This window comes from Astatotilapia calliptera, chromosome 4 (genome assembly GCF_900246225.1).
Source record: "Astatotilapia calliptera chromosome 4, fAstCal1.2, whole genome shotgun sequence".
Taxonomy (NCBI): domain Eukaryota; kingdom Metazoa; phylum Chordata; class Actinopteri; order Cichliformes; family Cichlidae; genus Astatotilapia; species Astatotilapia calliptera.
Window position 1 is genome coordinate 18252263 of NC_039305.1, and position 20517 is coordinate 18272779.

Consider the following 20517-nt stretch of genomic DNA (forward strand, 5'->3'; position numbering starts at 1 on the left):
TTGCTTTGGACATGCTGCATCCAAGCATCAAATACTTCCTTTGTCCTTGGCCTGTCAATATGAAATCAGCTACCAGAATCCTGGGCTTGCTATTTGACTCTAATCTCACCTATCGGCAGAGATGGGCAGTAACGCGTAATCCGATTACTTTTTTCACGTAACGAGTAAAGTAAGGGATTACTACTGCAAAAACGGTAATTAGATTAGTGTTACTTTCCCGTAAGCACGTTGTTACTGGGTTACTAAAACCATGATTTATTTAAATATATTTTTTTGCGAGAGTGTCTCATGACAATGACGCAAGCGAGTGCGATGTTCGTGGCAACATCTGTGTGCAGATCAAAAATGGATAATATAACGAGTGCGGGAGAGAGTATGAGCGTGCGGCGTTTAAAGCGTGGAAGTACTGACCTTATTTTGAGTTTGATTCCGTAAAAAGTGACAAAAACATTAGCGTCCGCTGCTCACTGCGTGGGAAGAAAACGTCTTTTTACAGCAATAAAGCCCCTAAACGTCCGAGCAAGCACCAAATACGCTGGCTGGAATGTGAAATTCACAGAGAAACTGCCGTATCCTTCCACTGAGCGCTGCGGCACACCTGCCCCACTCCTGCTATACAGGTGAAAATAGAGCAACAGGACTGCTGAGTCTTTGATTTTATTTATTTTCTGCTGTGTTTTACGTGCATCTATTTGAAAGAGTGAGTGTAAACACAAAAAACTATTTTATTTTATGTGCTGGAATGTGCAGAAAATAGGTTTAAATGTTAAACAAATTTCTTCCAGTCAGAGAATATTGCATATCATTTAATGTTTGCTTGATGCATAAAGTTAAAAGATTAAAACTAATAAAACAAGTTTTAAAAAGAGACTTTTTATAATATTATAAAATAATATTCAATATTTAATATTTACTGCTATATACACAGTATCGCGATGGTGTTGTGTTTATGATATTGCTGTTTTTGTTTGCTTGTTTTCTCTCTTTTTTTCTCTCAACAGGTGATCCAGGTGATATATATAAAAATATGTAATTTTTTTGCCCCCCCCCCCCCTTTTCTTTTCCCTTCATCGCTATTCCTCTTCCCCGCTGTCTTTGTTTCCCTCCCTCCCCCCGGTCATGTCTGTCCTGTCTGTAACAACTGAAAATAAAATAAATACATAAATAATAACAGCAAAGGTCAATCAAATGGACCAATACGGCAAGGCAGGGATGGTCCACTTGGTAAAGTAATTCCGTTGGGCTTCTGTCTTTGCCTTCAAACAATAATTCTGATGGCAAAAGAACCAAACGGGACAGGCGCCCCCCCCCCCAAAAAGAGACTTTTTCATTTGATTACATTTTATATGAGGGATTATGCAGAAAACGTAGAATTGGGCTGAAGGATCTATTGCTTTATTACCTATTTAGGGGATAAATCATGTTTTAAAAAGTAACTAAGTAACTAATTACTTTTGAAAATAAGTAATCAGTAAAGTAACGGGATTACTTTTTTGGGGAAGTAATCAGTAATTAGTTACTGATTACTTTTTTCAAGTAACTTGACCAACACTGCCTATCAGACACATAAACAAGGTCACCCAGTCCTCACACTACCAAGAAAAAGAAGCACACAGGGAGAGAGGACAGAACACATACTACGGGAGAGAGAAAACATATAATCAAAACATCTCATTTTTAAGTTTTACTCATTTGGTGCACAGTTGTTTGGTCAACTGTCTACCATCTCCTAGCTCACTTTGGAAAGATGAAGTTAAAACAAAACATAAATAAAACATTGTTGTATTCACCTTTAACCAGACAAATCATCTCGTTGTATTGTGCTTCAGTATGCCACCATACCGAACTTGGAGACACACATCATTCTAATTCTAATTCATTTTAGAATGACTAATTACAGGGGCATGGTGTTTGAGATCTGATATCTTTTCATACCTCACAATTATTATTGGATATTGACTCCAGACCACGTTATACCAAGCCCTTCAGCCTCTGAGGTCAAGGACATTTTCTTATTATATATCACAATTTAACCCCTACAGATGTCCAAATCGATTTTTTACTGTTTGTGTCCCTCTTTTATTTTTCCTCCAGGAAGTGAGGCAGGCTCGCTGTATTCTCAGAGACTCAGAGAAGTATGTGAGGGCCACTCTTAACTATCTAAGCCCTGTCAGCAAAATCCCTCCTGTTACCATTAGCAACCACCAGAATAGGACCCCTCACACTACCTGGGGAGAAAATATGCTTGTTAGAGAGACAAAAGATGCAGAGAGAGAGAAGGAGTTTGTAGGAAGGGGGAATGGGAACATAGGGAGGGGTAAAGATGACATCAGGGTGGAGGATGAGAACAGGAAAAGAGGAGAGCGAAGCAGAAAGATGTGTTGCACAGCCTCAAAACAATACTAAATAAATATTTATTTTAAATCTCTGCACAATGAAGGGAAAATCCGATGAGATAAATAAACCTATTACAGTTTGGTCTGGAGGGCTTTATTTGATGTTATAATCCACCCTAATGTGCTGTAGGCAAGTGAGATATGGCGAAACAACGAGCCAAAACACAAGGACACACAAACAAGTGACAGAAAGCTCATGTGCAGGTTACTGTAGAAAGATTTTCAGTGTCAATGGCCATTAAAAAATCGACAAGCGAATGCACACGAGGCAGAATCAGGTTGTCCTTGTCGCACCTGAAATTGAGCCTGCCAAATTTACTTCAGTGCAAAGCAATTACAATCCCAGAGGAACACAGTGAGTCTTCAGCCAGCTGGCAAATCACCCATCACTCATCAGTAACACATCACACAGCGCAACATGGCTTACAAAAACAATGGGAACCTATTTGAAAAGCACACAGTACTGAATCTGCGATCTGACGTCAACCTGCGAGTAACTTATTTGTTAATGATGATCTAGCACAGCTCCCAGAGTGAGCAAAAAATCTGATTTTGCCTAATAACAAGCACTGCACTGTATTTTTATCAGTTCTGGGGCCTACTCGTGACCTTCTGTAGTCAGCTTATAAATAAGTCAATATAGAAAAATGTTTCTCACTTAAACCATACTCCCAATGACAAAGTTGTCAGAAGGATCCTCACTTCTCACCTTTGGTGTCAAAGTGGCAACTTTCCAGATAAAAACTAATCCTCCCTATTCGAGGGAGAGGCCATGCTGTGACACAGTAATCAGTTTAACAGCCTGGCCACAGAACCACATGATGGCTCTTTAGATAATATTGGTGTGGATGCAAAAAGAAGGATGGCACAAAGGAAAGAAAACACTTTAGCATTCTTTCTAACAGAGGCTGAATTTTATTTTCCAAGAACAAAAGAAATCAGAAATCAAACAAATATTAATGTTGTTCTTTTTCTCTCTCGCTCTCTCTCTCTTTTTTTTTTTCTTTTACGTCAGCACAAACAGCCAATCACTTCTTACCCTTTCCATGTTTGGATCATCTACCTCCATCTCACTCCTCTGTCACACTGTCCATTAATCTTTTCTTTGGTCTTTCCCTTTTCCTCCTGCCTGTCAGCTCCATATCCAACATCCTTTTTCTGATATATCAGCTATCCCACCTCTGCACATCCAACCCATCTCAGCCTTGCCTCTCTAAAATTGGCTCCAAACTGCTCGACCTGAGCTTCAACGCTCATAAGTATAAAAACTAAGCTTATTTCTCTGTGAACAGGAAATTGTTACTTTGTTACAGAGGTGTTACATACTTTTCAAACTATATCTTCATATGGAGACAATGAGTTTGATCTACAGTACAACACAATAACATCAACACTGCTTAACAAAATATAAAACACTGCTGGGCTATGTTATAAGGAGAAGAGCCAAAGTCTAATGTTCCTATAAGAGAGTGTAGAGCAGGGGTGCCCAATCCCGGTCCTCGAGAGCTACCGTCCTGCAGCTTTTAGATGCATCCTTGTTCCCACACACCTGAATCAAATGAATGGCTTGTTATCAGGCCTTTGCCAAAAATGATGGCATGCTGAAGAGATCAAACCATTTGATTCAGCTGTGTTGGATTAGGGATGCATCTAAAAGCTGCAGGATAGTAGCTCTCGAGGACCGGGATTGGGCACCCCTGGTGTAGAGTCTAAACAGGATCAGCTCAGTGTCCAAACAGCAAAGCAACACTAACACAGCCTTACATTGACAAACGTGTCTATTCATGGGTTAGATGATTTATCCCATAATAAGCCATCACTAAAAAAGCAATTTTAGAGGTTTTTCCTTTGGTACCAGTGAAATATCTATTTCTGTCTTAGTCCATTTTTCTTAAAGGTGCCTATAAATAAAATGTATTATTATTATTATTATTCTCTAGGACAGCTTCAACAAGCATTTCACTTTCACATTCTACTGCATCAAAACTCGGTTTCTTTTGCCACCTGTTATTTCTTTTAGTGTGCACTGTTTATTAGAGTGTAGTAATATTATTGTGGATCAATTCTTTTGCTGTTTTTGTGTATTTTCTGCTTAATAATTCTGATCAACACCATATTTTTCCAAACTAAGCTAATTTCCCTACTTGAGCATGTACAATTCAAACAGCTGGCACTTTTCTTCCCATATGTATTCTTCAATTCTTGAACTGACAAATTCACATGTGGCTCCACAGCACTATTTTTAAACAAACTGAATCCCATTTCCCTGCTCAGAGAGTAGGAGAAAATATAAACATTACAGAAGGGAAAAAAACCAACAAAAAAAAAAACTGTAGTGTGCATGAATCACAGCTTGATGAATAGCAATAGGAAGCGATACATGAGCTGCTTTGAATTTGTGGCAAATAATTGAAAATTTAGTTCCATCTCATCCTCAGTGCACACACATGTGCACACATAAACACAGCAGGCCAGCTTACCTGTAGTATCTGGCAGCGGTCCGAGGTGCAATCGATGTTCTCACAGGGCTGGTACATGCCCAGTGTCACACAGTTGAGCAGGATCACCATGATGCTAATCCTCTCGAACCACGTATTAACAAGACTGGGGTTAAGGAGCATTGCAGCTGAGGAGAAATACACACCTATACACATTTAGGCCTTAATGGATGTTTCAAACAGGGCTTCCGATATTAAGGACATTTTAAAAAAAGGAAAAGAAGAAACAAATATACGACACGCATCAGTTTCTCAAAAGTATTGTGTTTAAAGAACCCTTAAACACCACAAAGAAATAGTAACTTCATTGCAGTTGTTCCTTATTGCTGAATCATTTGCATTATTCAGTATGATTATTGGAAAGGTATTGTCAGTCTCAGCCTGTCATCTTGAAATTACACTGTAACACAGTCCTGCACTATTTTCACTTTTCTGTGAACACATAACGTAATACAGTATGCATGTTTACCATTATTCAGCAAGGTATGCATAAAAACTAGGAAATAAATAATCACATAAACATTTTTTTTCACAGGTTACTGACTCACTAACAGCAGCTGACTCATTCACTGCATATATGCAACACATCAGAAGTGAAGGCATCGTTCCGCTGGGGTAATTTATCAATGAAAATGAAGATAAAAATACATTTTTCCAGCTGAGCTACTGTTGCAGTTTGACTGTATGAGTCTTAAGATGTATGACAGAGTGAATATGTTTATTATTGCCTGAGTCTGCCAAGGCACATGACACCTTTTTTATATATATATTGAAAATGATGACTCACCCAACAGTATCTAAAAAAACAACTTCAAAACAGTGCCAATATAATTACGACGGTAAATTACTGTTTTGCAAGTAAAGATAGTAATGTGTTTCCAGTGCCGCCTGGCAGCACGCTATTTAACCTCAGTCTCCCTCTATATTGTTTCCTGTTTCTTCTCATTTTAAAAAGCCAGTTTTTCGCCCTGCGGGGTGCTTCGCACTGCTGGTTTCACCTGCTTTGCCAGACAGCGTGCACATACAGTAAGAGGACAAACCATCTTCACACATTAATATAATTACTTCATGCATGTGATGAATAAAAATGAGCTCACACACTATGCATATGTTGTTGGGGGGTATGTAATGTATGTGTGTTTTAATCACTGTAATGCAATTTTAAAAGTCTTTCCCAGCCTTTCCCTTCTTCTAATATCTTAAGCCGTCAGCTTATGTTCCTTTAGTTGTGTTGCTCTATCCTCTTAAGTCTTTATTTTCTGTCTTCTCTTCTGTATTTGTTCCCTTCACAAAATGAGCTTAAAATCTTTTGTTCTTATAAACCTTGATGCTGACTGAACTTACTTTCTTTGGTACTAAGATTTAACAGTGTGTCTGTGTGTCGTATTGTTAGAGCCCAGTTACCCATGTACAGGAAGTCTGGACCAGATCTCTTTTTAAAGGGTCAGAATTTCTGGTCTTATGAATAATAGGCTATGCAGAAACTTACTTAGACTGAGACACGCTTAGCTCTGCGTGCGTCTGGATGCCAACCTCAGTATCCTCTGCTGATGCAACTAACTAACAACTCTAATAGTCCAATCAGCAGCCACGCCTCTGCTCCTTATGATCGCTGCTCTCGTTAAAATGTACTTTCAAAGCCAGGAAAACAGGCCCCAGGAATCTGTTTTATGGACTAGAACAACCTGTAAAAACCATTAAAATCTGTAATACTCATACACAAGTTTTGCCTTTACTGCTAAACAAAGACTCAAGAAGGGAGTGTCCACAAGTTTAGACTTTAAATGCAGATAGGAGCTTTTATTTAAGCAATTTAGAAGCTCAGTCACATAATATGAATCATAGTTAAATCACTTAAATCATTATTATTACCTAACTAATCAACTCTTTGCTGAATGAGGGTTTCTACCACTCTTGAGAGGAGTGGAACAGAGAAGAGGAAGTACACCCTTGCCAATAATGCAATTCTCTCCCAGCCGGACTTGACAGAGTCCAAATATGGAAGCAGTGACTCAGTATAGTCCACCAACTTCCTCAGGGCTTCAATCCAACACAGCAAAATGAGCAGAGAAAAGAGAGAATTGTAAATCTAATTTTAAGATCGCAGTTGCTTGGTCATGGTTAATCCTCCTGTACTCCTCATTTTAAAATCTGCGAAACTTTTCTTTTAGATAAGCCAGCTTCTCATGGTGAGGTCCAGAGAACCCACACTTTTATTTTTTAATTACACGGAACATCACTTTTTATCAACTTTATACTTCCTCTCTCCACTCCTGCTGCGATCACTCTTGACGTGAGTCCAGAGGTGCCACATTTACTTCTTATTTTTTCCCACGCACAGAAAGTCCTCCTGTTTGTGACATCATTGCACTTCTCAGCACAGTGATTATACTTTAACCAATATACTTTTACAGTACTCTGTTTATAGTAACCATTGTCCATATGTAAATATGTAAGAAAAATTGTGTATGTTTCTGTCCTGTGTACTGTTTGTTTGTATATGTGTCTTTCTGGCTGCTGTTACAACCAAATTTCCCCTTGTGGGACAATTAAAGGATTATTCTAACTCACACAGGGCTAGATATAAAGTCCCTAGGACTCAGACAGCCCTACATGTATGAGGCCTTGGGGATCTCAATCTCTTTGATGGCATGCAAGTAAAAGCAAGTTAGTGTAAGTAACTTTAACAAGTTAAAATAGGCCTGATTTGCCCCAAGAATGTGTATTTCATTTTTGACACATAATTTACTTTTATAATGCCTGGATAAGCTGTAGTTTTCCAAAACAGGCTGTTTCAGTGCCCGTTGCATTAAATCCATCAGAAGCTATATTTTGTTAGTCAGTGTTTGCTAAGTTTAGTTATATCAGGGGTAGGCAACTCCAGGCCTCAAGTGCCGGTGTCCTGCAGGTTTTAGATCGCACCCTGGGTTAACACACCTGAATCAAATGATTAGTTCATTACCAGGCCTCTGGAGAACTTCAAGAAATGCTGAGGAGTCATTTAGCCCTTTAAATCAGCTGTGATGGATCATGGACACATCTAAAACCTCCAGGACACCGGCACTCGAGGCCTGGAGTTGCCTACTCCTGAGTTACAGTGGGGCAAAAAAGTATTTAGTCAGCCACCGATTGTGCAAGTTCCCCCACCTAAAATGATGACAGAGGTCAGTAATTTGCACCAGAGGTACACTTCAACTGTGAGAGACAGAATGTGAAAAAAAAATCCATGAATCCACATGGTAGGATTTGTAAAGAATTTATTCGTAAATCAGGGTGGAAAATAAGTATTTGGTCAATAACAAAAATACAACTCAATACTTTGTAACATAACCTTTGTTGGCAATAACAGAGGTCAAACGTTTACTATAGGTCTTTACCAGGTTTGCACACACAGTAGCTGGTATTTTGGCCCATTCCTCCATGCAGATCTTCTCGAGAGCAGTGATGTTTTGGGGCTGTCGCCGAGCAACACGGACTTTCAACTCCCGCCACAGATTTTCTATGGGGTTGAGGTCTGGAGACTGGCTAGGCCACTCCAGGACTTTCAAATGCTTCTTACGGAGCCACTCCTTTGTTGCCCGGGCGGTAGGGATGGGTATTGATAAGATTTTAACGATTCCGATTCCATTTTCGATTCTGTTTAACGATTCGATTCTTTATCGATTCTCTTATCGATTCTTTTTTTTTTTTTTTAAAAAAGGAGAACACTAAGGTCAATTAGCTCAGAGCTTTGTTTTATATCTTCTCTTTGAACAAGATAGAAATTTAGGAGTAACATGGCCTTACAAACCCAACAGTGAGATCTTGAGAGATCCAGCCTACGGCTCTTCAATGGGGTGTCACAGGGTCCCCAGGAAAAAAAAATTGTAAATGTAAAATAATAAAATAAATATTCTTGTGAGACATATCACATATTGACGGGGTCGGGTTATGTTAAAAAGTATAAATTGTTATACTTTGTTCATTGGTTCAAAGGTACCCCACACTTCTTTTTTTGTTTGCTTGTTTGTTCTGGTGTATTTTTCATTTGAACTGTTACTCTGCCAGAGTACTCATATTTACAAGATGGCATTGAACGCCCCATTGGTGTATCAGGAAAACTATTTTGTACGTATGTTCCTTGAAGGGGATTGAAGTCGTTCTTTTTTCCACCGCAGCGAAGGGCTAGGAGTAGGAGAGGAGCTGCTGTATGTTTTTGTTATCGAATCGATCTGATTGTGAAATAAAGCATATGCAGTGAGAAAGCAACTCCAGGAGTCATCCCTGCCTTAAAGCTGCAACATTCTTCTGTAGCAATAACAAAGTATAACATAAATTGTTCTGTGGCAATTACACAAGAATATCCAGTAATGTCCCTGCCTACAATTAAACACATTCACTTACCAAAAATCGGGGGCATCTGCTGTGGCAAATGGGTGCAAGCCTTTGACCACAAACTTAGACACTGCTCGGTGACATTAGTCTATCCTGGCCTGAAAGGAGACGCTACCGGTAGACTGCAGCGAGAACTGCCAGCGAGCGCCAGCCAGACTCTGTCTGTCTCTCTCATCATGGTCACCTACATGTACAGTAATGGCAGGTCTTGTAATAAGGCAGATTGCGCTAACATAATATGCACTGTTAGTTGATTATTTACCTGCCGCATTAACGGGAGAGGACGTGCAAACGTTAGCGCTGCTGCTGGGTTGAGAGTCACGAGTCCGGAGCGGAATTAAAAACGCGTGTCATCGCGTGTTTTGTGAGCAAATGCTTTTGCATATTCGTAGTGTTTCCTCCCTTAAATGAAATATCTACTTTGCAAGTTGCCCTGTTGTCATCGGTTCTCATAAAGTATAATCAAACTTTTGAGCGTTTGAGCCGCTTAGGCGCCATGTTTCCTGCCAGGTAAATGACGCTCCGCAACGTGGTGACGTCATTCGGGGCGACTGGAATCGATAAGGGAATCGTTTGCAAAAATGGCAAACGATTCCAAGGAATTGAAACAGTGGGAACCGGTTCTCAACAAGAACCGGTTTTCGATACCCATCCCTACCGGGCGGTGTGTTTTGGATCATTGCCATGTTGGGAGACCCAGCCTCGTTTCATCTTCAAAGTTCTCACTGATGGAAGGAGGTTTTGGCTCAAAATCTCACGATACATGGCCCCATTCATTCTGTCCTTAACACGGATCAGTCGTCCTGTCCCCTTGGCAGAAAAACAGCCCCATAGCATGATGTTTCCACCCCCATGCTTCACAGTAGGTATGGTGTTCTTGGGATGCAACTCAGTATTCTTCTTCCTCCAAACATGACGAGTTGAGTTAATACCAAAAAGTTCTACTTTGGTTTCATCTGACCACATGACATTCTCCCAATCCTCTGCTGTATCATCCATGTGCTCTCTGGCAAACTTCAGACGGGCCTGGACATGCGCTGGCTTCAGCAGCGGAACACGTCTGGCACTGCGGGATTTGATTCCCTGCCGTTGTAGTGTGTTACTGATGGTGACCTTTGTTACTTTGGTCCCAGCTCTCTGCAGGTCATTCACCAGGTCCCCCCGTGTGGTTCTGGGATCTTTGCTCACCGTTCTCATGATCATTTTGACCCCACGGGATGAGATCTTGCGTGGAGCCCCAGATCGAGGGAGATTATCAGTGGTCTTGTATGTCTTCCATTTTCTGATGATTGCTCCCACAGTTGATTTTTTCACACCAAGCTGCTTGCCTATTGTAGATTCACTCTTCCCAGTCTGGTGCAGGTCTACAATACTTTTCCTGGTGTCCTTCGAAAGCTCTTTGGTCTTGGCCATGGCGGAGTTTGGAGTCTGACTGTTTGAGGCTGTGGACAAGTGTCTTTTAAACAGATGATGAGTTCAAACAGGTGCCATTCATACAGGTAACGAGTGGGGGACAGAAAAGCTTCTTACAGAAGACGTTACAGGTCTGTGAGAGCCAGAGATTTTCCTTGTTTGAGGTGACCAAATACTTATTTTCCACCCTGATTTACGAATAAATTCTTTACAAATCCTACCATGTGAATTCATGGATTTTTTTTTCACATTCTGTCTCTCACAGTTGAAGTATACCTCTGGTGCAAATTACTGACCTCTGTCATCATTTTAAGTGGGGGAACTTGCACAATCGGTGGCTGACTAAATACTTTTTTGCCCCACTGTATATTGTACAAACTTGCTCATACAAAGGGTTGTTATTAGGACATCCAAAACAAAAATTATGCAGTGGTTCTTTAGACACTCAGAAGTCAGGAGTAAATTCACTCTTGTAGTAAACATAAAAAAGAAAGCATTTGATGTGCTTTGTTCAAAGCAAAGACGTTTCACTTAGCATAACCTGAAGCTGCTCTAGGATGGAAACAATGGAAACGGCTGACTGCGGCTGCTGCTGCATACTCGTAAATGTTTTGTTCACAGTGAAGACGTCCCCTTCAGGAACGCACGTTAGCTTCCTTACATATCCATCATTTTCGTTACTCCACTTGTTTTATCATGTACATGAGTCGATGAAGCTGCTTCCTAGACCGACAACAGCCAGTGAGAGCCGGTGAGGCATGCAAAATACCGTGACAAGTGACTGGAAACTGGACTGAACATATATGAGAGTTTAATGAGACACACCAGAGCTGAGGGAGTGACCCAGTTGAGCGAGTGAATGAGTGGAAAAGATGTTACTAAGATTTCATGCTTGGTATTTTGATGATTTAGACTGGCAACAAGAAAAATGTAGCTTTTATGTAAACAACATAACTACTAGCTCAGTGCAGCAATTTCCATTGGGGTCGGTTGGTGGGGAGGGGGGTGCAAATGAAAAAACACAAACTCAGCAGTACAGAAGACTGCTTACATAACCAGAGAAAGGAATGAATGGGAATCAAAGGTAATAACAGCTTTAATTGGATTGAGGCGAGCAGCTAACTACAAACAGGTTTTGCAGCAGCTTGTATGTGTGAAGAAGGGTTATGTTTTGGTGATAATGCTAAGAAGGAGCATTGACTATCAGGGCTCACACCTTTAAAAGTGCCAGAAGGAATGCAGTGTTTTTTGTGTGACTAAAGGCAAAAATAATAAATGATTGTACCTGTTTGTTTTTTTCTTTTATTTTGCATCAGAAGTTTTATGACTTAGTGAGCATAGATGCTCCAGCTCAACACCTGATGTAGAGTATTATTCAAAGTCTTGTGTCATACCTCATTTCTTTATATTTTGGCCCCAATGAGTTAATTAAGCTTTTGTGCAACTTCAACAATAGTTCCCCAGGCTTTCTGAAGTTCTTTCAAACTCTTCCTTTGGACATTGGCTGCTTTTTCACTTATTTTCAATGATATATATATAGTGTATTTAGTTTTTCTTTGTTTGTTTAGCAAATTAACACTAACTTATGAATTCTTCGAGCACAAAAAAGGGATGCACCAGTGTGTCTACAGATAATAGATAAATGAACAAAGAATCAATTTCAAATTGTATCTTTAGGCACTTTGTTAGTAGTAGCTTGTCATAAACAGAACTTATTCCCATTTCTTTAGCTAAAGTCACAACAAACATAAAAAATAACAGTTTGGCGGGCATTAAATGGTATCTTTCTTTTCTTTTCTTTTTTGCATTAAAAAGGTGATTCCCAGAGAGCTAATGAGACAAATATTTGCTTATCTTGGGCTTGTGATTGGTGTTTCCCTAAAAATTTTGAGGAAACTGGACAAGTAGAGTTCAAAAGAAGAAATGCCAGGCTATCAATAGGACATGAAAAGTCAAACAAAGACTTTAAACAGCATCCAAGACATGCATTCAATTCAATTCAATTCAACTTTATTTGCATAGCGCAAAATCACAACAACAGTCGCCTCAAGGCACTTTATATTGTAGTGCAATAATGCATACAGAGAAAAACCCAACAATCATATGACCCCCTATGAGCAAGCACTTTGGCGACAGTGGGAAGGAAAACCTCCCTTTTAACAGGAAGAAACCTCAGACAGAACCAGGCTCAGGGAGGGGCGGCCATCTGCCGTGACCGGACATGCATCTGTCTCTTCAATATGTCCAGCTACTGTTGGCTAAAGTGTCATAAGAGATGCAAAGGGAAACAGGGAGGAAAGGCTGAGACATGCCAAATTACACAAAAAAAAAAAAAAAGGTTCTTGGTTCAAGTCGTCACCAGTATAGATAGAAGAGGTCAGGAGGGAGGTACAACAGGGAGTGTCTACAGCCATCTGTAAACACAGAGGCTGTCATTGTCTAGGGGAGCAATGCATTTCAGACAGCATTGTTGGGGAGCTTGTCAAAGAATTACTGGAATTATAAATGCAGAAATGTACCATCCGATTTAAAATAGAGATGGCACAATACCACTTTTTTATGTCTGATACCGATATCATAAATTTGGATATCTGCTGATACCGATATAAATCCGATATAGCGTATTTTATAATCAATAAAAGTTTTTTTTTAATATCTTGCTACATTTAGTATAAGTTCATACTCAACTAAACAAAACTAAAGCTATTCTGTCATACCTGTATGCAAAAAATACACTGCACCCAAAATATTTCATAGTTCAGCAATACTGATCAATCTAATAAACTTAAACCTACACCGTCCTTCCTATTCTGGTATTTTAAAGAGTACTTAGCGGAAATATTGAGCAACCTGACTAATAGGGTTACCAGCAAAAAAAAAAAAAAAAAAAAAAAAAAAAAGGAACCACCCTCCACCTCATAATGCTTAATTGACATAATCGACTTTAATTTAATACACGTGTAAAAGAAAATGCACAGAAATCAATAATTTTTCCACAATAATTAACTAGATTCAACATCTTTCTTCAAAAGAATTGCAGACTGCACACATGGTACCTTCCCAAAGGAAAAAGTGCTACAGCTTACTAGGTATATATTAGACTTAATAGTTCCTATATACAATAATGGATTTCTATACATTTTACATCAGATGAAAAATTGTGTAAGATTCAGATATTTATTTATTAAAAGCTAGACATGAGAATAAGAAAGAAAAGCATGTCTTTGTGCCCCCCTTTCCCTGTTAATGCCCTACCTGGCCCCCTGGAAAAACTTTCCTAGACCCGCCCCTGCACAGTTACCAGCTGTCAGCTACATAGAAAAGGATCCTGTAGAAAGTAATACTAAATAAATACTAACAACAGTGCATCAAGCTTAAACATTCTGCTGTTGTTCAGCCGATGGTTTCTTCTTTCTGGCGCAAAATGGGCGATAAACAAACAAGAGAGATGGGAGTCACGACAGAAAAGCCGATCAGCTGATCATTGATCCATTTCATGATTGAAGTAGCAACAGGAGAGGGAGAGAATGAGAGGCAGTCGCTCCATATGGCTAAGCCTAACGTGGCAATGCTTTACAAACATTCAGAGATGAACTTACACACTTGCTTTACTTCTCTGGGATAGCTTTCTCGGAGACGAAATGCCGGTTTGGAAGCATGTAGCGAGGCTCCAAATGCTCAACCAGACCGCCAACAGGTCTGGCACGCCACAGCCGCTCTATCACGTGACGCATATTCCGCCGATGTGCTAAGGTTATGAGCTGGGTTACGCCATGTCGCAAGTGTTGTGAGGTGCTTTTGTGATATTTAATGGATCGGATTCCTTTTTTATTTTTCTCCGATATCCGATCCAGTAATTTAGGTCAGTATGGACCGATATGTAATATCGGATTGGTCCATCTCTCATTTAAACCACTATTAAATATCATCTGGAAAGCAATGGATTCATTTGTCAATATGACAATGGCCAAACACACTACAAATGCAGTAAAATCATACCTGGATGTAAGAACGCACAATGGATCACTATCAGTCATGGACTGACCTCAGTATTACTGAAGTAGTATGGGATCATCTTGATAGAGAACAAAAAAAAGGAGCCAACATCCAAAGAAGAGCTTTGAAAGTACTAAGAAATGACATGAAAGCTTCTCTAAGAGAGTTCGCACTGTGTTAAAGAATATCAAATGCTGACTCTGAATTTCCCGTCACAAAGGTGTGACACTACACTACTTAGATGATCTGATAAGATCTGTTATCCCTATTGGATGATCTGTGGAGAAAACAGAGGGGATGATCTTTTCTAATAATGTGTGGGCCTCTGGACACAATGGGGACAATTTGTGTTCAAAAGCTATGATAAGTTGTTCACAGAAAAGCATTAATAATAACTTCTGTAACATGTTTTTCTGTGTGAAACCTGTCATGCAACCTACCACGTACAGAAGCGAACCTCATTTTTAATCAAATGCATCACACACCAAACCTACAAATGGAAAAATAACGCGATGCATAAGAATTTATAGTGCTTGAGAAATTGGGAATGTACTTTAAAGAAACTCTTAACTGTGAAACACTTCTTTATTTGTTTGTTATTCTACATCCACTATCCATTAATCTGAATCCCTCTCTCCATCCTACTTGCGCCGCTCCACTGTTTTGGCTATTGCTTAGGCACTTCTCTCTTGGGTAACAATGAAATATGGAGAAATAATATCAGAACAATGTGTTCACAGAAGCATTTTTAAAAAGTCAGTCTGCCTTCTCTACATTGTTTCCCCATCTATGCACCAATTTCTTCTTTGAAATAAGTATCTTGTCCCCTTTGGGTTACAATTGTTTTTTCTCCCTTTGCATTCTGTAACTCTTCATTCTCAATATCATTTCCATTTTCCCAGCTGTCACTTCTTCTCTGTCTTCTATTTTTGTTCTCTACTTTTTATTTTCATTCCTACCAAATGATGGACAATTGCGCCCTACTAGCGAAAAAGCAAAAAAAAAGAAACGTCAAACAAATGCAAACACTCTGGGACATATTACACCTCGGCAGGCAATGAAAAATCAATCAGGCCTCTGCGTGTAAAAATGTGCGTGCACACAAGAGAGTGTGTGTTTACGTGTTTGTGTATCGCTCCCATAGCACCACTAAAGAATCTGCCCCAAGGTTCTGTGTTAGCAAAGTGAGAGCCAAGAACAGAGGCATGGTATGAACTTGCAGAGAGAAAAGAAGTGAGGAAGACGAAAGCATGTTTGGACTGTAAACAAAACCAAGACAGGGGAAGATGGACAGAAGCTATGCCAACGCACCGTGTCTCAACCTACCGTATGTGCTGAGCCGTCCCAAACAATCGCTTCTCGGTGCACAGTCTAGACATCTACAACATACTCCTTCATTACATGCAAAACAACTCCCTCACACCCCGTGGACACCTCACCTCCAACCCATGAACGCCAGCAGTATCAGCATCATTTGCACTGACATGTGCAGTGACTCAGCATTGGTTTGATTTCACTTTCTTTGTCATAGTGACCCTGAACCTTTCTCTCCCCAGGGAGCGAAGCAGCAGGCGGCTGACTCACGCCCAGCTGATTCCAGAGCGCTAGCTGTTGCATCGTCATGTCACTCCTTAATCATGTAGGGCGGGCGCTAACAGAGGCTGACATCAAGGATGCTTTGAGGAGAAAAGAAGGGAGGCATGCTGTTATTGAACTTCAGCATTTAATTTGATTGTTCTTTTAAAGCTGTTACATGTGCAGTATTAACTCAAAATGTAACCCACGCAGAGACAGTCTGCGTGTGACTGAGGATGTTCTGTCTCTGTCTTTTTCTCCCTTTAGCATCTTCTTCTCCCCTCGCTGTACGTTTAATCTTCTTAGGATGCGGACAGGGCCTCCTCTATGTCTTTATTCTCTTCTCATCTTCTCCCTTCTCCTCTTTTCCACGTCTCTACCTATTTTTATGCCTGTCCCTCTGTGTCAATACGCATTTCGTCAGACATTTGCCCTCCTCTTTCATCCTATTTTTTTCTTCTATTCAGGGCTTTCCGCCTTTATCGAGCTCTCGGTCTTCGTTTTTGACAAAACACTTCAGGATCCTCACGTTTGTCTCCCTGATTTTTTTTTCCGTCTCTCTGTCTGTTTTCGTAATGGAATCCAGCAACAAAATGACACTTGCGCCACATTTCCACTACTTAAAGTAGAAACCGTCTTAAGAAAGAAAAACATAAATAAACATTTGATTCATAAAAATGGTGAGCTCTAATGCAAAAAATCTGTACATTTCTTACTTACTTTTGGACTCCCTGCTGACTGCAGCATCTGAACATTTTACAGGTGCAGTCTTGAAGATGAGAGTAATTATAATTTGCAAAATATTTAACCTGTCAACAGGTTGTATGTCTGCTACTTAGAATTCTTCAAGGACTTATTCCCTGCACAAATCTGTTTTACAATTTCAAAATATTTGTGTCTGTATGTGGTTATGCACTTGCTCAGAGGACTGAAAGATAATTTCCATAAAATACTTCATTCTTTGTAATCTTCATGAGCACTGAGAAGAAAGCATGTGTCCAGAAAATAAGTTTCAAAAATATTTACACATGTTCTTGACATGCAGGTTTTAGATATCACCCTGGGTCAACACACCTGAATCAAATGATTTGTTCATTACCAGGCTTCTGGAGAACTTTGAGACATGTTGAGGAGGTATTTTAGCCATTTAAATCAGCTGCGTTGGATCAAGGACACATCCAAAACCTGCAGGACACCGGCCCTCGAGGCCTGGAGTTCGACACCTGTGCTGTAAACTAACTGAGCTTAAAAAGAGCTTTTACTAACTGAAGGTAAAACCCATGAAGACTGGGAGGGCGAACAGTCAGAACAGTGTTTTAGAACCCAATGCATTTACTTTTCTTTGAAAATATCACATAAATTCTACACATCTTTAAGCATAAATTCAGCCTCCTCTCACTTCTTTACATCGTGCTTCCAAGGGCCATTTTCTTGTGATTTTTCAAAGTGGTCTTGAGCAATACTTCACAGGGCTTTCTGAAAGTTTTTTTTAACTTTAATATTTATTTATTTATTATTGTTTTGGACCCTGGCTCCTGTTTTACTCATTTTCAGTCCAGTCCTTGTACCTCGTCATTTTCAGGAGAATGTTTCTCTTGCTTGTTAAGCTACGCAACACTTACCTGTGAAAACATAGCAAAAAACCTTTTTTTTAGCCAATTTGTTACTGAACTGTTCCAAAACACATAATTTGTTCATATTTCTGTAGTTGAATCATAAAAAAATGACAAAAATAACAGACTAAAAGGTATCACAGCATTTTTAGATCAACATGATGATTCCAAAACGTTATTAACCCCAAACTTATATCACATCTCAACTGGACATAAAAACTATCTACAGCAGCAGGTGAACTGAAAGTCAGGTTTTGATTCACCATCTGAAAATCAAAGGACTGGCAATGGCTTCATTTTCATTTATCATCTATTGGCCTCACCAGAGCCCAGACCGCAACATTATTAAAGGACTGTGGCATCATTTTGACGGAGACCAGAACAAAAGACATCCAAAGAAGAGCTCAAGAAGCCCGGAGAACTATTCCTAAGGAGACTACTTAAAGAAATGACTAGAAAGCTGAGAGAGAGTCCAGGTTGTGTTGCAGAAAAAAGCTGGTCATACCAGGTACTAACTGCAACTGTGTTAGAATTGTACAAAGTCTGTTTTTGCCTTACGTATGCTTACACAGTTCAATAAATTGCTTCAGCTATTTCCTGCTATTCTAGCAAACTATACGCTTAAAATCTTTGCACATTACTTTGATAACACAAACACTGTGATTTTTAGCTGTACTTCAGCAGACACAGAATCAGTTTTTGTTAAAATCCCTGAGATTTAGTCTCACATATGTGCTGCGATGTCTTAGAACTGCACATGAAATATGAATTCTAAGCTTAATGCTTTTATTTCATTTTCCTGTGCAGTGTAATGTGTAACGACTGCAGGAAAAAAGTGGCCTGTGTGATGACAATTTGGCTTCCTATTTGTGTAAATAATTCAGCAACCAAATTCTATTTCTGTGTGGTTCTTATTTCTTTTCTAAAAGTAGCACATCTCTCCCACATTGTGTGTGTGTAAGGGCTTGCAGGACTTTACATAATCAATAGAAAATGTAGGACTCCATTAAAGAAGTGCACCAGATAAACTAAAGCGTCTCTATGTTACAATGCAACGCACTTTGAGAAGACTGTTGTTGTAAACTGTTGCTGTAAATTGTGTGTTTGTGCTCATGCAAACCGTGGGAGTCACTCTTTGTCCGATATTCCCTCATTTTGCCTGCATATGTGCATGCATGCATGTGTGTGTGGATATTCTATTGAGGACATAGCTCGTCTCTGTGAGAACAAACCATGTTAAGTCATATACGGCTACACACATTCAGTGCATCTTTACATTTAAAGTGTAGTCCAGTAAGCCGGGACTTCTTTACAAAAACTCGTAATCATACGCACGTCTTCCTCTCAGCATGTCTGTGACAAACACTATCCCATCTAGTGGACTGTGTTTTGAAATAATTTGCCTTCAGAAAAGCCGGAGCTGTAGCGTGTGTCACAACCTCATCTACTGTCTGTGATACAGTGCATAGAGGGCTTCAGCTGCTGGAGGAAGAATCCATCAGTACGGATGAATGACGCCTGGGTCAACTAGTGTTCAAACCAATAGAAGTGAATCTGCCCAGTGTCCTTGCCATCAGACAGTCACACTTTTTGTTTTGACTGCATAACTGCTGTATTATGCCCTTGCTTTTCTCCCTGTCGACCCCTCTCTTGGTATCCCTCTCCGTGATGTGTGAGTGAGGCAAACTGCCAGTGAGCTCCCCACCTACCTCGTTTAGCTCTCATCCCTCTTTTTATCCCACATAATTTCCTAGTGCCTTGTGGGAAAATTGATCAATGAGCCTATCTATGTGTCTGTCTGGGTGGTTTGCAAAGCTGGTTTTCTCTGTCCTGCCCTCTGGCAGCTTGGCCGCGCTTGCTTGTTGGTCCAAAAAGCCTCTCTGTCCATCCTTCTCTAGTGTCTGCCAACTCTGATCTTTGTGCCTTAAGTTTCCTGCTGAGCCCTTGCTGTCCTTGAGTATTCAACTGCTAAAAAATTGAGACACAAGAAACTTCTTAATATTCCAAACAAAGCCCTTCCCCTGTGCATAATGGGGGTGGCGGGGCTAAAAGCAATCCAGCTGAAAGAGCATGCACACATTGGCACACCTAGAGTAACAAAGTAAACCACCTTCTTAAAAGATTCAAGCAAACTCCAGTATACGCTCTGTAAGTGCTGCAATGCTTGTCTCAGCAAATGTAACTTTCACTTTTGCACTCCTAGAGAAAGTTTGCATATGAAAATACTCTCGTGCTCCTGTATGCTCTCTCTCTGCCTCTCCCATTCAAAGTGTCATTTGAAATTTGAGGGATTATATTTTTGCATATTTCACCCGCACCAAAATCCCTCTTTGCTCAATAACAATGCCAGCAGCCTTTAAGATAAGGCCTTCCTCATAATACAAAAAGCTTTTTGAAAAAGTGTCTGTTGTGCAATGAATAGGATGGGGTCTAAAATGTCCAAGCACAGATTCGTCTGTGGAAAAAATATGTATAAGGCTGCAAAACATTTGTTACAACTTGAGTATCTTGTAGTGCGGTTAAACAGGGATCAGTTAAGAGAGCAAAGGATGACGTTAAGGTCATTTGAGACTGCGAAATTATAGCAAGAGTGCTACAGTATAAAGTGCAAATTTTAAAACGAAGGTAGCTGTCTAATGGCTATGCGTTTTT

The 20517-nt window shown here is 39.9% G+C and overlaps 1 protein-coding gene across 4 annotated transcripts in view; it reads right to left on the reverse strand.

Moving 5' to 3' along the window:
- The window catches only part of cacna1ia (calcium voltage-gated channel subunit alpha1 Ia), a 203092-nt gene that overhangs the window by 93366 nt on the left and 89209 nt on the right, over positions 1–20517 (reverse strand). For all 4 annotated transcript variants that reach the window (XM_026165258.1, XM_026165257.1, XM_026165256.1 and 1 more), the window contains exon 3: positions 4877–4988. In XM_026165258.1, coding sequence (XP_026021043.1) covers positions 4877–4988 — 112 coding nt within the window. The remainder of the gene's footprint in view (positions 1–4876; positions 4989–20517) is intronic.